General features: G+C 42.2%; 1 protein-coding gene across 1 annotated transcript in view; it reads left to right on the top strand.

Annotated features, from left to right (window-relative positions):
- The window catches only part of tec (tec protein tyrosine kinase), a 36,906-nt gene that overhangs the window by 16,349 nt on the left and 2,987 nt on the right, over positions 1–17,570 (top strand). Inside the window, exons 7-15 of the mRNA XM_060937833.1 lie at positions 9,789–9,979; positions 10,206–10,271; positions 10,404–10,458; positions 10,829–10,905; positions 11,015–11,148; positions 11,903–11,977; positions 12,363–12,534; positions 15,519–15,735; positions 16,220–16,284. Coding sequence (XP_060793816.1) covers positions 9,789–9,979; positions 10,206–10,271; positions 10,404–10,458; positions 10,829–10,905; positions 11,015–11,148; positions 11,903–11,977; positions 12,363–12,534; positions 15,519–15,735; positions 16,220–16,284 — 1,052 coding nt within the window. The remainder of the gene's footprint in view (positions 1–9,788; positions 9,980–10,205; positions 10,272–10,403; positions 10,459–10,828; positions 10,906–11,014; positions 11,149–11,902; positions 11,978–12,362; positions 12,535–15,518; positions 15,736–16,219; positions 16,285–17,570) is intronic.

Raw genomic sequence — 17,570 nt, 5'->3', positions numbered from 1 at the left:
CTGTTGCTCTAAATCTAAAGCTGTTTTGTTTTTATGTTTTTTTTAATATATTGCCATGCAAGAATGAAAATACAGTATTATGCAAATAGAAGTCAACACAAGCAATATTGGAACCAAAAATATTAAATTTTCTGAATAAATCGGTTGCTGTTGTGAATGCAGTATTGTACAGCATATAAGAAAAAAAGAAAGCAAAGTACACCAACCACCACATATGGTGATACAGCAACCAAAAAATAGACATGTATGAAAAAGTGTGTGTGTTTGTGTGTTTGTTGATGGGGAGAGCAAGTTGGGTGTGCATTTAGGATCAATCTCTCCTCCAGGCTGGGTCTGGCCACATTATTTCATCAACATCGCATGCTATATTTTCTCTTGCCAAACATCGAGGAAAGAATCGTCTTGTGTGGCGTATCCAACCTTGGATAGAAGCAGCATCAATGTCACCACATGCTTCCTCCATTGCCTGGAGAAGTGTAAGGCGGGCATAGGGACAATGATCATACACTTTCCAATGCCATGTTGAGAAGAATTATTCGATCAGGTTAAGAAATGGTGAATATGGAGGCAGGTTGACAACAGAAAAATGGGGATGGTTGACAAACCAATTTTGGACCAGCTGGGAGCGATGAAAACTTATCTGAACTAATCAGGGGAGAGGACGCTGGCGTTGTCTGTTCGCCGCTTCTCCGCCTGAGATTTTTTGGAATAGCCTGCTCGCACAGTTTAAAAAAAAAAAAAAAAACGCTTTGATGACAATCCAGCGATCTATCTGTGCTGTTTTTAAGCTTGAGCTATTTTTGACGTTTATGCTTTCTACGAGCCTAAAGCACCAATTTTTCGGGACCCTGAAGCATACGTTTTCACCCTCTCTTTGACCAGTGGGGAAGCCACGTGGCTAAGCACCTACCTGTTTCAGACGACTTCCAGCTGTCAACTTGTTCCGATTGGAAAAGGGTTCCTTTTGACTCGTAGGATCCAGCTATCCTTCTGCTATCCAGCTATCCAGTGTAGGATCTAGCTATCCTTTTGCTGACAGCGGGCGGCTGCCAAGCTGTTTCTGGGTTCGTAGATCCAACAACCAAACGCCATAACGCCTTGGCGGACGACTTTCTACCTGCCGCCACCGATCCAGCACACGACGCTAACGTCGGCAGGCTAGCGCCTCTCCTGGGTCAGCATGGCGCTTAGCTATTCCAGCTCACAACTTCTGCAACTTCGGCCCAAAGTCACGCCTGGACTTAACATCCCCATCATCAATGAGCTTGGACTCCTTCGTCGCTCTCGCTACACCCATAGGGGCTCCAGTCGAAAGTTTGTTTTCCACAAACAGTCAAGCAGCTCTGCAACAAACATTCCAGCTCTCTGGTCTTCTGGCGCACGTCTAACGCGTCATCAGAGCACTGTTGCCTCAGCTGCAAATAACAATGGGAATATCGCGAGATCTCTGCATTCCAGCTTGGGATATTCCAGATCTCGTGGAGTGGATTTTAGTGTCCTGCGACCTGTTCAGAGAGTCATTCCACAGTCTCTGGTTAAAATCGAACTTTTTAATAGTCAATCCATAAAGAATTAATCCTCATTGATTGAAGAACATGTCAGGGAGAGAGGACTTGACTTCATGTGCCTAACAGAAACCTGGCACCAGCCAGAGGACTACTCTGCCCTCAATGAAGCCTGTCCCCCGGGCTACAGTTATCTGGAGGCAGCTCGCAGCACCGGCCGTGGTGGTGGCCTTGTTGTCATTTTCCGACAGGGCTTGGAATTGACCCCCATCACACTGCCTGTAACATCCTCCTGTGAGTGTCTTGCATTTAAATGTAAGCCACCATTTCCCATGACTGTTCTCCTTATTTACCGGCCCCCAAAACCAAACTCTGCCTTCATTCCAGAAATGTCTGATCTCCTTACAACATTCTGCACTACATCTGCAAATATGATAATTCTGGGAGATATAAACATACATGTTGATGTTCCTTCTCGTCAACCTGCAGCCGATTTCCTTCAGCTGCTTGACTCATTGAACTTACATCAGCATGTTGATGTCCCCACACACTCCAGAGGGCACACACTTGATTTGGTTATCTCAAATTCTGCTCCTATCAGTAACCTACAGGTTTATGATCTTGGTGTATCAGATCATATGGTTATATCAATGGAGCTGCCTTTCCCCTCCCCTCACACCAAATCAAAGCGGCAGATGCAGTTCAGAAAACTGAAAGGCATTAACCAGGATGCCCTGGCCTTGGATCTTCAACGTGTCTCTTCTAGCTTCACTGTCTCCCCCTCTGTTGTTGACTCTGTGGATTTTTACAACCAGTCCTTGAGCAGCCTCCTGGACCTCCATTCACCTCTAACATCCAGGTCAGTCTCCTTCACGCGCTCAGCCCCTTGGTACAATGGTGAGTTGCGAAAAATGAAGACGGCTGGGCGTGCTCTTGAGCGGCAGCTCAAAGCCTCTGGACTGACTGTCCACAAACAGGCGTACAGGGATCACAGGAGGGCATACACAGAAGCTTTGAGGGATGCGCGGTCCAAGTTCTACTCCTCCATCATCAATAACAGCCCTGGTAATTCCAAACAACTTTTCTCAACAATAAATTACCTTCTCAAGCCCCCCTCATTCTCCCATTCTGAGACCACTGAGGAGAGGTGCAACATGCACATGAACTTCTTCAGGCAAAAAGTTCACAACATTCGGTTACACCTCTCTGCTACTGTTGTCCTACCCCTGCAAACTGATGACTTCTCGCCGACGACTGTCCAGCCCCTCTGCTCATTCTCAGAAGCCACACAGGAAGAAGTGGAGCGCATCATCACAAAAATGAAGCCATCCACCTGTGCTCTGGACCCCTTCCCCTCAGCTCTGCTGAAGGCCAACATCTTTGCCGTGTCCCCTCTCATCACTAACATCATAAACCACTCCCTCCTGGATGGCCATGTCCCTTCTGCACTAAAAACTGCTGTCATCAGACCCCTGTTGAAAAAACCCACCCTCGATCCAGATGTCCTTTCCCACTACCGGCCGATCTCCAATCTTCCATTCCTGTCAAAAGTGCTGGAAAAAACAGTTGCAGCTCAACTTCATAATCACCTCAAACACAATAACCTGTTCGAGAAGTTTCAGTCTGGCTTCCGCCCTGGCTATAGCACAGAGACAGCTCTGGTCAGGGTCACAAATGACCTTTTGATGACGGCAGACGCTGGCTTCACCTCCCTACTCATTCTCCTGGACCTGACGGCTGCTTTTGACACTGTCGACCACAACATTCTGCTTCACCGCCTGCAACACATCATTGGACTCTCGGACACTGTACTCAACTGGTTTACCTCTTACCTGACAGACAGAACTGAACACGTAGCACTGGGCAGGGCAAAATCACAATTGCACACAGTCACTTGTGGTGTCCCCCAGGGTTCGGTGTTGGGCCCCACACTCTTCACCATCTACATGCTCCCCCTTGGACAGATCATCACCAGACATGGTATCTCCTTCCATTGCTACGCCGATGATACCCAGCTCTACCTCAGGACAACCCCCACCTCATCTGTTCCCCAGCCAACATCCAATCTGGCCACCTGTTTGGAGGAGATTGAGGCGTGGATGAGACACAACTTTCTACAACTAAACAGCTCCAAAACAGAAGCAATACTGGTTGGCACTCCTCATCAGCTTCGCTCTTCCACTATCACCAGCATCTCCTTCTCTGGCCAAAACATTCCCCTATCCACAGCTGTCACTAACTTGGGTGTTAAAATGGACTCACACCTCACCTTTGACACCCACATCAAACATCTCTGTAAGACAGCCTTCTATCATCTCAGAAACATAGCCAAACTCCGTCCTTTACTCAGCCTGGGAGATGCAGAGAAGCTCGTCCACGCCTTTGTCTCCTCCAGACTAGACTACTGTAATGCACTCCTCATCGGGATACCTGGCAAGAACATCCAGAGGCTTCAATACATCCAGAACTCTGCTGCCAGGATCCTGTTGAGGGTGCGCAAACATGAACACATTACCCCCATTCTAAAAAACCTTCACTGGCTTCCGGTCCATTTCAGAATCCAGTACAAGGTCTTACTTCTCACCCACCAGTGCATAAATGGAAATGCCCCTCACTACCTACAAGAACTTCTCATCCCCCAGGTCAACACACGCTCCCTCCGGTCCACAAACACAAATACCCTCCACGTACCCAGAACCAAACTACACAGCATGGGTGACAGGGCCTTTTCCTGTGCTGCTCCAAGGCTGTGGAACGCCCTCACTGACCATCTGAGGGCCCCACAGCCTACAGAAACTTTTAAAAGACACTTAAAAACACATCTTTTTAAATTGGCCTACTGTTAATCTTGTTCTTTCTTTTCAATTTTATTTTATTTGTTTCTGCTTCTTTTCATTTTTATTTTATTGCCTCTGCTTTTTTAGTGCAACACTTTTTTATTGCAACTCCTTTTTTAACTTCCTTTTTTATCTATTTTTTGTAGCACTTTGAGATTTTAACAATAGAAAGTGCATTATAAATAAAATTTATTATTATTATTATTATTATTAAAACTGACATTATCCCATATAACCACAAATCTTGCCTGTTCTGGATTCTCTTCCTTTGGAGCAAGAATACCATGAATATTGTCCAGAAATGTTAGGATATGACCAGTGTTATAGGGGCCAAGTGTTGCATGGTGGTGCAGGACACCATTCTGCGTTATGGCGGCACACATGGTGACATTTCCTCCACGTTGGCCTGGGACATTGACAATTGCCCTCTGTCCAATGATGTTTCTCCTCCTTCATCTTGAATTTGTGAGGTTGAATCCCACCTCATCCACATAAATGTATTCATGGAGGATGGGGTGGGCATCCATCTCCAAAATTCTCTGTATTGGACAAAAGAATAGATTAGGATACGCACAATACAATAGTCTGTCTCAGCAGGTGAAAGTCTAATGTACTGGCAGTGCTATGTACATACCTCCACATAGTCACGCCACAGGTTCTTGACTCTGTCACAGTTCCTTTCAAATGGGACCCTGTACAGCTCCTTCATCCGTAACTGATTCCTCTGGAGGACCCGATGTATCGTAGATAGACTAACAGCATCAATATTGTTGAATATGGTGATGTCTTCCAAAATATGATTTTGAATCTCACAGATTCTAATGCCATTATTTGCCAAAACCATATTCACAATTGCAGTCTCCTGCTCTTATGAAAATATACAACCTCGTCCTCCATGATGCTGTTGTCTTTCCACTCTAGAAAATTCAGAAATACAGTAGTACTGTAAGAGAGCTGTATAAAGTCAAGATTGTACTGCCCTGTGACCATTCATACAGTGTAGTGCAGTAAAATGGATGCTTGGAGCTACAATAGTATACATGTATTTTACAGCTATGCAGGAATGGCTATTACATGTACATCACGGGCAATTGCTCTAAGACAACGAGGGAGGCTCAGCCTCCTCTAAAAATGACGAACATCATGTAGGATCAAGGGTGGCTGGTGCATAAGGGCGATTGGGCGGCGCACTGCCAAAACGAAAAAATAAGGGTTTTTTTCTTTTTTTAAAACAAACTTTCACCAGCGCTGCTCGGGGCCGTTTTAATCTGTCTCTGGGTATCATTGTCCAATCAGGGTGGTCTTGCTTCTAGAGTACCGCCCCTTTTGGGGCGATTTCAGTCACGCTGAAAATCGCCCAAGAGTTCACTGATAGAGTCCCATGTTAATATATTTTTTTTCTCCTGACTGACACTTCAATGCAATCTCTATGGGTTCCGGGGGGGTTTCCCTAACGTGCTTACGTCACTGCGAAGCGTGGCAAAGTTGCATTCGATCCGCTCACCGCTCATCCGCTCAGAGATGGATGCGGAAAGCAATTCAGTGCGGTCAGCGATCAAATCGAGCTAAATTGGCAACAAAACAAGCTAGACCCCCCTCGACCAAATCTAAACATAAAACAAATTTCGACAAGGGGGGAAATCATATACTCAAGGTTTTACTTCAACATGGTCCCAGCACAAATCCTGGCGAGCTGGCTGCGAGGACGCCTCAGTGGTTTTCTGCTCCCCCTGCTTACTTTTCCACCCTGGAGGTGGCTCCACGGACAACACTGCTTGGACGGTCACTGGAGTTTCGGACATGCATCATTTGTCGGAGAAAATAAAAAAACATGAGTCATCAAAGATTCACATGGGCAGCTGCCTGAAATTTCCGGCTTTTGGGAGAGTGAACATCGCTACACAGCTGGATGAGGGCTACAGGCTAGCAGTTCGCCGCCACAACGATGAGGTGAGCAAGAACAGGCACATATTAAACCGGCTCATCCAATGCGTGAAATTTTGTGGAGTGTTCGAGCTAGCTCTACGAGGCAAAGACGAAACTGAAGGCTCCAGTCACCGTGGTGTTTTTCTGGGTTTGGATGACTTCGTGACTCACACACACACACACACACACACACAGTCACAGAATCCGTTCACTTTTGATGTTTTCAATGTGCATTTTTATATTTGCCACACTTTGCTCTGAGAGTTAGCACTTTGGTAATATCCTTGATAAATACCAGTAATTGCAAGATCTAAAGATCCACTCATCTATTTATTCAACTGCTATTGTTATGTTAGCCAACTATTTACAATGTTTTGTTCCAGTAAGTGCACTTTCCTGTTTGTCCTTAAGTTGCACAGTCTGTAAAATTCTTGCTGGTCATGGAGTTTGAAGTACAAAATCTATTTACAGAACATTCTGTAGAACAGTTGACTTGCTACCTAGGTCAATTTACTTCAGTCCTGTGGACATTTATGGGCCGTGTAGACATAACGGGGGAAAATTGCCCCCCCCCCCCCCCCCGAAAAAAAATTCAGGAGCCGCCACTGTGTAGGATGAACTGCGCTAGGCTTATGTTATAGCCGACCTTATAACATTGCTATTTCAGATCCAGAATCATAGAAATATATGTGCTCAACCCAACTACAGTGCGAAATCATTCCGTTATAACTTTCCCCAGTTCACCTAATGTGTGCTTGAGTTTTTCCCCCTCGTGACAGCACGATGCAGCCCAGCCTCAGTGGACCTCAATGGCATTTGGGAGCTATGCGCTTTTCAATCTCAAAATGCAAGACGATTCTTGGACAAATACTGCGAAAATGCCCGCCCACGGAGTCTCACGGACTCCCAGCCTCAGTGGACTTCAATGGCATTTGGGAGCTATGCGCTTTTCAATCTCAAAATGCAAGACGATTATTGGACAAATACTGTGAAAACGCCTGCCCACGGAGTCTCACGGACTCCCAGCCTCAGTGGACTTCAGTGGCATTTGGGAGCTATGCGCTTTTCAATCTCAAAATGCAAGACGATTATTGGACAAATACTGCGAAAATGCCCGCCCACGGACTCCGAGCCTCACAGTGGGAGGGACATGGCAGTTTCCGCGAGGAGACTGGTGATTGGTGAAAGCGGCCGGATATTTTCTTTGATTGACAGCTCGTTTCAAATATAGACAGGCAGCGGTGAATCTCAGTTCAGTCCCATGCGGATTCGCAAGTGCTGTGGTGTACTGTAAGAGAGCAGCTTACATTTCGATTTCATTCATTACATACGGTTTCTACCAGCTTTTTTAGTTTGTATATATTTTCATTGTAAATAAAGTGTAAATATAGTGTTGTCAAGTTTGCTATCTTAGTTCCAGAAATTTCGTTTATTTGAGTGACTGAACTTGAACTTGAGGGGGCTAGTCAGCTAGCAAGAAAGCTGCGCACGGATGCCAAGCATTGCTGATTTAATTTTGGCGAAGCCATTTGCCAGTCTTCCTTTAGAGGAAAAAATTAAAATTAAAGAGCAGGGTAGACCAACGCCTCAAATTGACTTGGTGAAAAAGGTAGGGAATAATACTCGTTCCTTTCAGCTCTCCTGGTACGAGAAAGTGAATTGGCTAACAGCAAGTGACCCACATCAACAACAGTAAATAGGCTACTTTAGTAATATGTCATGGATGGACCAAAAATATAGAATCTATTTAAAATGTTTATGCTGAGTATATTATATTGGAATATATATTTTTCTGGATATGAATTAAACACAGCTACAATTTGGAAAACATTTTTAAACAAAAACACAGCCGAGAACATTTCACACTACAGACCTGGATTAAAAGTGAAGGGTTATCAAAATTGTCAATAAAACATTTCTCAGTCAAAATAAGTAAAATATAGGGAAAGTGTCATTGAATGAAATGTGTGGCACCCAGCTCTATGTTTGGCTCCCCAAGGTCAGTGCTTGTGCTTATTCCAGAACACTCTGCTGTTACTGCTGAGGTTCCTGACAAAGAGCTGCTTTCAATAATGATCAATTTTTAAACAACATGCCACATGCCACAATTTTAAAATATAAAATGTTAAAATATACCCCCCCCCAACACCACCATCATGTATATTGGACAGTAGGCTAATGGGCCAAAAGAACCTGTTATTTCACAGTTTGTGACCCTGCCAACAATCAGCCAGATCAGAGGCAAGAGTATGGGCAAAATTGATGTGTTTTTTCTTTTTTCTTTGAAAATCTGGAAATATCGTAACCGACCAGCCTCCCCTGTTTGAAAGACTACCAGCCACCACTGATGTACATTACAGTACTGTTGATTGTTGCATACCTGTTCTCATTTCGAAAAGTTCAAATTATGGCTGCCACTGTAAATCGACTCAAGTTGGGCTGGACTCTGAGTCCAGCCTCTCTCATGGTCAACCCATGATTGATCAAGTGATCAATCAGAGTAGCCCTAATCTCATCAGAGACTATTCTTCTTGGTTCTTCATCCCTTCCTCCTTCAACTCGTCCTCATCCTCTTCCTCTTCCTGCTCCCCTTCCAAAGTGTCCTCCATGAACCCGAACTCCTCGTCGTCCTCTGTGCCTTCCTCTGATTCCCCTGGCTCTCTCTGCATTGTTGTTATCCATTGTTCAAGACTGATAACTTGACCTTTACCCTATTTATAGGCCTATGACAGGCAGTGATTGGTTGGTGTTCATTAAAGCAATTATTGTTTGCACATATGAGGACATAGTCTGAGGCACTGATGAATAAGTGTGGCATTTTGACTGGTTGTGTTTGAAATAGGAAATCAAGTTACTTCCTGTTAGATTTTCGTGTGTTAGGTAGAGAATTGTGTGTATTGATTTGCAGAAAGTGAATAGCTAAATTGAAAACTGTGTCAAGGCTGAGAATTAGTTTATGGTTTTGCTGATTTGAGGTGGAGTTGTGAAGTTTGAGTGACAGAGTTTAGAAATAGTGTAATATATAAAGGTTTTGTGTGTAAGCAATTGAAAAAAAACTGTAACAAGAGGGATGCATTTTGATCATATTGCTAACTTGGTGGATGGCATCCCCCTCATCCTCACTCAAATCACCTACTGTCATCCCAAATGCAGTGTTCCAGCAGTAAAATGTGGTGAAGGAGGGATAATGGTCTGCATCTGTTTTTCGGGGTTTGGGCTCCTTAGTTCCAGTAAAGGGGAATGTTAACATTAACGCTACAGCATACAAACACATTTTACAATACAGTATCCTTCAAACCTCGTGGAAGAAGTTTGGGGGTAGAACTGTCCCTGTTTCAGCATGATAGTGCCCCTGTGCACAAAGCAAGATCCATCAACACATGGTTTCAGGTGTTTGGTGTGGAGGAACTCAACTCTACTGAACACCTTTGGGATGAACTGGAACGTTGATTGCGATACAAGTCTCATTATCTGACCTCAAGAATGCACACATTTTTTTTCTCATAACTCTGTCTTGCAGTCTCGACGCCCACTGCCACAGCCTCCCCCTAATGAGGAAGAGGAAGAGGAGGAGCCTAAGGAGGAAGTGGTCATTGCACTGTATGATTTTGAGGGAACAGAAAGTCAAGACCTGACACTGCATCAGGGGGAGGAGTATGTCATCACTGAGAAGTGTGATGTCAACTGGTACAAAGCACGCAACAAATATGGGTGAGTGAGTGAGTGAGTGAGTGAGTGAGTGAGTGAGTGAGTGAGTGAGTGAGTGAGTGAGTGAGTGAGTGAGTGAGTGAGTGATTAAAGGACTCCATAGATTGTACAGAGAGTAACAGTAATAGTAAAACAGTATAAGCTAATATTAAGAATATTAATTATACTATTGAAATTCATACATATACAATTGTATGAAGTGTGTGTGTGTGTGTGTGCGCGCGCTCAGGGAAGAAGGCTACATTCCCAGCAACTATGTAACCCCAAAGCAGCCAGATAATTTGGAGCAGTTTGTGTAAGTTAACAATAAAATAAAAATAATTTGGTAAAATAATGATCTAATATGATTTCCAGTAACAAGAACACAACTTTGTGTGTGTGTGTGTGTGTGTGTGTGTGTGTGTGTGTGTGTGTGTGTGTATTTCAGGTGGTACTGCAAAAATGTGAACCGCAACAAAGCAGAGGAGCAGCTAAGGAAAGAGGTGTGTGTGTGTGTGTGTGTGTGTGTGTGTGTGTGTGTGTGTGTGTGTGTGTGTGTACATGAAATGCACACATAACAGTAATGAAAATACTTTCTAATAATAAATCCATTAAAGGAGTTTGTGTCTAGACAGTGAGAAATACATGTAGAGGTACTGAAACCAGACAGAAATATAACACAATTTCAGACACACACACGTGTGCGCGCACACACACACACACACACACACACACACACACACACACACACACACACACACACACACAGACAAAATAGGTCAAAGGACTCTTTCAGTTCACATAGATGGATCCTGCCTATGTATGTGTATATATAGCATAAGCTGGTGTGTGTGTGTGTGTGTGTGTGTGCAGGGTAAAGAGGGAGGGTTCATGGTGCGAGACTCCAGTTCCGGTGCCTACACCGTTTCTCTGTACACAAAGTCTTTGGGGTAGGTTATATCACAGATACACACACACACACACACACACACACACACACACACACACACACACACACACACACACACAGAGGCCCACTCATTGTGTTTATGTTTGCAGTGATGGAGGCTCTGCTATTAGACATTATTACATTAAGGAGACTCAGAGCTCACCTAAACAGTTTTACCTTTCGGAGAAGCACCAGTTCAGCAGCATTCCTGAACTCATAGAGTACCACAAACACAATGCCGCAGGTAACACACACACACACACACACACACACACACACACACACACACACACACACACACACACCACAACCATGTACAGGTTTGTAATTCTATATTCTGTAATTCTATATTTCCATCAACTTATGTCTTATTATTGATTAATTATACAGCACCTTATCCTCAGTATACCAAACAACAATATTTCAGTTTTTAAAATTAAAGCTGTTGCTCTTGTCAGGTTTTAGGATTCTGTGCAACTACAAGCACAAACATTTCAGCCAGTCAGGGTTGCCAGGTTTCAGCAAAATTTTCACCTCAATTACATCTCAAAAACCACACAAAAGACAAGAAACTAGCATTAAAAACATTTGAATACTTTTTTTTTGCCTTTTTCTCATTTTCCTTCCACATCCATGAGCTCACAGATGCCCACAATTGGATAGTGTCACTGTGATTGACAGGGGAGAGAATGCAAGCCCCTCCCATCCTGAGAGCACAGTCTCAACAATAGGGATAACATCTTTCTGTTGAACCATTCGGGAGCCAGTGTTATTTGTATAGTGTTTTTAACAACAGTCATAATTACAGTACAATGCTACAGAAATCCAGATTTAACCCTAAATTTTAATTGTGTTCAAATAAGTAATGACAGATGAGTCATGCAGTGAATTAAAGAACGTGAGCATAAATATCAAAAGGGCATGGAAATATAAAGTACCCCAAAGTACCCTTGTTCATTCTGTAACATCAGGCTGACTCGGTGTGTCTGTGTGTGCAGGTTTGGTGAGCAGACTGCGTTATCCAATAAATAGACAGAGCAGAGCAGCACCAACGACAGCAGGATTCAGCTATGGTCAGTTACCCCCCAACACACACACACACACACACACACACACACACACACACACACACACACACACACACACACACACACTTGCTTTCTACTGGTGTTTAATAGTAACAATTAAGCCAGTTCCTATTATATGATGGAGACCATTAAAGACTTTGTCTAATAGATTGTAATGTATGAAGCTACAGTTTTAAATATCTTTGTACTGTTGTAATATGTTTATAGGTAAATTGCATTACGAAAGTAAGATTTTTACTTTAAGATAAAGTAAGATAATTACTAAAGTAAGATACAGTATTTGTGTGTGTGTGTGTGTGTGTGTGTGTGTGTGTGTGTGTGTGTGTGTGTGTGTGTGTGTGTGTGTGTGTGCATGTTTGTGTGTGTGTAGATAAGTGGGAAATTAACCCTTGTGAGCTGACCTTCATGAAGGAGCTCGGCAGTGGGCAGGTCGGTGTGGTGCGACTGGGAAAATGGAGAGCACAGCACAAAGTGGCCATTAAAGCGATCAGAGAGGGAGCAATGAGTGAAGAGGACTTTATAGAGGAAGCCAAAGTTATGATGTGAGACACTCACACAGGATGTAACGCATTGTCAGTATATGTATCTGTATGTGTCCTAAACCGGAAAGTTTTTCTTTAATTAAACACAACCACTCCAGCCCTAAAACCACTGCAAAACATTCAGCAGTAGAAATGTGAGCAGTGTCGATATGGTGTATGAATTCTGTCTATGACCGTTTCTCAAGCTCAGTTACAGTGGTGCTTGAAAGTTTGTGAACCCTTTAGAATTTTCTATATTTCTGCATAAATATGACCTAAAACATCATCAGATTTTCACACAAGTCCTAAAAGTAGATAAAGAGAACCCAGTTAAACAAATGAGACAAAAATATTATACTTGGTCATTTATTTATTGAGGGAAATGATCCAATATTACATATCTGTGAGTGGCAAAAGTATGTGAACCTTTGCTTTCAGTATCTGGTGTGACCCCCTTGTGCAGCAATAACTGCAACTAAATGTTTGCGGTAACTGTTGATCAGTCCTGCACACCGGCTTGGAGGAATTTTAGCCCATTCCTCCGTACAGAACAGCTTCAACTCTGGGATGTTGGTGGGTTTCCTCACATGAACTACTCGCTTCAGGTCCTTCCACAACATTTCCATTGGATTAAGGTCAGGACTTTGACTTGGCCATTCCAAAACATTATTCTTCTTTAACCATTCTTTGGTAGAATGACTTGTGTGCTTAGGGTCGTTGTCTTGCTGCATGACCCACCTTCTCTTGAAATTCAGTTCATGGACAGATGTCCTGACATTTTCCTTTAGAATTCGCTGGTATAATTCAGAATTCATTGTTCCATCAATGATGGCAAGCCATCCTGGCCCAGATGCAGCAAAACAGGCCCAAACCATGGTACTACCACCACCATGTTTCACAGATGGGATAAGGTTCTTATGCTGGAATGCAGTGTTTTCCTTTCTCTAAACATAACGCTTCTCATTTAAACCAAAAAGTTCTATTTTGGTCTCATCCATCCACAAAACATTTTCCCAATAGCCTTCTGGCTTGTCCATGTGATCTTTAGCAAACTGCAGATGAGCAGCAATGTTCTTTTTGGAGAGCAGTGGCTTTCTCCTTGCAACCCTGCCATGCACACCATTGTTGTTCAGTGTTCTCCTGATGGTGGACTCATGAACATTAACATTAGCCAATGTGAGAGAGGCCTTCAGTTGCTTAGAAGTTACCCTGGGGTCCTTAGTGACCTCGCCGACTATTACATGCCTTGCTCTTGGAGTGATCTTTGTTGGTTGACCACTCCTGGGGAGGGTAACAACGGTCTTGAATTTCCTCCATTTGTACACAATCTGTCTAACTGTGGATTGGTGAAGTCCAAACTCTTTAGAGATGGTTTTGTAACCTTTTGCAGCCTGATGAGCATCGACAACGCTTTTTCTGAGGTCCTCAGAAATCTCCTTTGTTCGTGCCATGATACACTTCCACAAACATGTGTTGTGAAGATCAGACTTTGATAGATCCCTGTTCTTTAAATAAAACAGGGTGCCCACTCACACCTGATTGTCATCCCATTGATTGAAAACACCTGACTCTAATTTCACCTTCAAATTAACTGCTAATCCTAGAGGTTCACATACTTTTGACACTCACAGATATGTAATATTGGATCATTTTCCTCAATAAATAAATGACCAAGTATAATATTTTTGTCTCATTTGTTTAACTGCGTTCTCTTTATCTACTTTTAGCACTTGTGTGAAAATCTGATGATGCTTTAGGTCATGTTTATGCAGAAATATAGAAAATTCTAAAGGGTTCACAAACTTTCAAGCACCACTGTACATCAGTTCATAATCAGTCTTGCCTAGAGACCTGCAGGACTTTTTTTCAATCGTGTTCATTTACTTATTACTGTGTTTGTACCTGCTTGCAGTATTTTCTAACAAATTTAGTTGGTTCTATTTCTGAAAAATATAAACAAACAAGTTGTGAAATTTAAACCACCACAATTCTGACCAGGCAGTTACAAAGGATGCATGAACGCTGCAAATGCATCATACAGCAATATGCACTCATGTTACCATTAAAATTAACATTCATGTTAGTCTTCATGTTCACGATAATGTTCATGTTAATGAAAGTGGTCTTTATTTGTCTTCTGAGCTTGATATCTGTCCTGTGAGCTCGTGCCTTCATGAAAGTAAAAACCTGCCTGTGCACATCTATAGTCTCAACCAGTGAACCTGTGAATGCTTTTACAAAACTGCAAAAAAAAGAATAGTGCATCTACAATTCATATCTGTATTTATATCAGTTTAAAATGCATTATCTGTTTATTCTGAATAATATACTGATATTCAGTTACATGTCTAAAATACACACATTTGTATTAATATCTTTGTGCAGGGTTGTCTGTGTCTATGTGTCAGCCCTGTGATGACCTCCAGGGTGTACCCCGCCTTTCGCCTGTAGTCAGCTGGGATAGGCTCCAGCTTGCCTGCAACCCTGTAGAACAGGATAAAGCGGCTAGAGACAATGAGATGAGATGAGATCTTTGTGCAGTTCCATATGGAAAAGCAATATATTTGCAAGTATAATATTGGCAAATGTTTCTTTTTTTAACATACAGTTTGACCTAAGAATAGTGAAGAATATATTGCAGTATAAATATTGTAATTGGTTATGTATGATTTTGAATATATTACCATGGCTTTCCATGGATACTGACATATATTTTACTAATAAGGAAATATATTTACAGTAGCTCACAGAGTGGATTGTTTATAATTTACATATTAGCTAGCCTCGGACAAGGTTTCCAACTATTTACATGAAACAGACCTCTACTGTTGTGGAAACGTGAATTGTGTACAACAGGAATGAAACTGCCCTCTTCTGAATTTCTCAATTTATTTGAAGCTGCTCTGATAACTGTAGAAACATTAGCATATTCGCTATTCAAACACAAATCTGTTTGTCCTAACCTTTATAAATTTACTGTCTGTCTTTTGTTTATTTATATCCAGGAGTCTGTCCCACCCGAAGCTGGTTCAGTTATACGGTGTGTGTACGCAGCAGAGGCCCATCTACCTGGTGACGGAGTTCATGGAGCTCGGCTGTCTCCTGAATTACGTTCGTCAGCGTCGGGGTTCGTTCAGCACACAAAATTTGCTCAGCATCTGCCATGATGTCAGCGAGGGCATGCAGTACCTGGAGGCTAACCGCTTCCTCCACCGGGATCTGGTCAGTATATCACAGAATAAAGCTAAATAGAACCCCTATATCTGTACTCCATTTAATTTAATCTTTACAATATCTGTTTACCTTCACAAATACATATATATATTCAATAATACAGTCATTAAACAATAGTTGTTCACTCAAGATTCTATTTATGGGAGAGCTTATTACATTAATGACATTCTTTTAACGGTACACTGTTTACAATATACATGCACAGATGCTATCTACAAATAAACAGTATATTATACCTACTGAGGCAGTTAGATATATTTACAAACATTCTTTATTTTAAGATTTCCCATAGTAATTTCCATCAAACTGTGCAGTATTTGTCAGAGAACATAAAACAAGGAAACATGGAAATTGTGAAACCTAGGGGGGAAAAGGAAAGTCCTGGAAATGAAGCTTGGAATTTTAATACACACATTCAAGACTTTGTAAAAGACTATATATACATGTTTTAATTACTACTGTCTATCCACAGGCTGCTAGAAACTGCCTTGTCAGTGACTCACATGTGGTGAAAGTGTCAGACTTCGGCATGGCCAGGTACAAATGTCTCTAAAATTACACCTGTCCACATGTAGAACTGACTCTAAAATTACGCCTGTCCACCTGTAGAACTGACTCTAAAATTACACCTGTCCACGTGTAGAACTGACTCTAAAATTACACCTGTCCACGTGTAGAACTGACTCTAAAATTACACCTGTCCACGTGTAGAACTGACTCTAAAATTACACCTGTCCACGTGTAGAACTGACTCTAAAATTACACCTGTCCACGTGTAGAACTGTCTCTAAAATTACACCTGTCCACGTGTAGAACTGACTCTAAAATTACACCTGTCCACATGTAGAACTGTCTCTAAAATTACACCTGTCCACGTGTAGAACTGACTCTAAAATTACACCTGTCCATGTGTAGAACTGTCTCTAAAATTACACCTGTCCACATGTAGAACTGACTGTGTATAGAGGCGTAACTGAATTACGCCTCTATACACAGCAATAACATTTCATTGTCTTTATTTCCTTGCTTAAATGTAAAGAGGTAATAAAATTAATTAAAAAAAAGAAAAGATAAACTTCTTTTACAAGAGCCTGAATATGAGACAGCTGTGCTAATACAACCCCAATTCCAAAAAAGTTGGGACAAAGTACAAATTGTAAATAAAAACGGAATGCAATAATTTACAAATCTCAAAAACTGATATTGTATTCACAATAGAACATAGACAACATATCAAATGTTGAAAGTGAGACATTTTGAAATTTCATGCCAAATATTGGCTCATTTGAAATTTCATGACAGCAACACATCTCAAGACAGCAACACATCTCAAAAAAGTTGGGACAGGGGCAATAAGAGGCTGGAAAAGTTAAAGGTACAAAAAAGGAACAGCTGGAGGGCCAAATTGCAACTCATTAGGTCAATTGGCAATAGGTCATTAACATGACTGGGTATAAAAAGAGCATCTTGGAGTGGCAGCGGCTCTCAGAAGTAAAGATGGGAAGAGGATCACCAATCCCCCTAATTCTGCGCCGACAAATAATGGAGCAATATCAGAAAAGAGTTCGACAGTGTGAAATTGCAAAGAGTTTGAACATATCATCATCTACAGTGCATAATATCATCAAAAGATTCAGAGAATCTGGAAGAATCTCTGTGTGTAAGGGTCAAGGCCGGAAAACCATACTGGGTGCCCGTGATCTTCGGGCCCTTAGATGGCACTGCATCACATACAGGCATGCTTCTGTATTGGAAATCACAAAATGGGCTCAGGAATATTTCCAGAGAGCATTATCTGTGAACACAATTCACCGTGCCATCCG

Source organism: Neoarius graeffei, chromosome 13 (genome assembly GCF_027579695.1).
Source record: "Neoarius graeffei isolate fNeoGra1 chromosome 13, fNeoGra1.pri, whole genome shotgun sequence".
Classification (NCBI taxonomy): Eukaryota; Metazoa; Chordata; class Actinopteri; order Siluriformes; family Ariidae; genus Neoarius; species Neoarius graeffei.
This window is presented reverse-complemented; position numbering and strand designations above follow the sequence as displayed.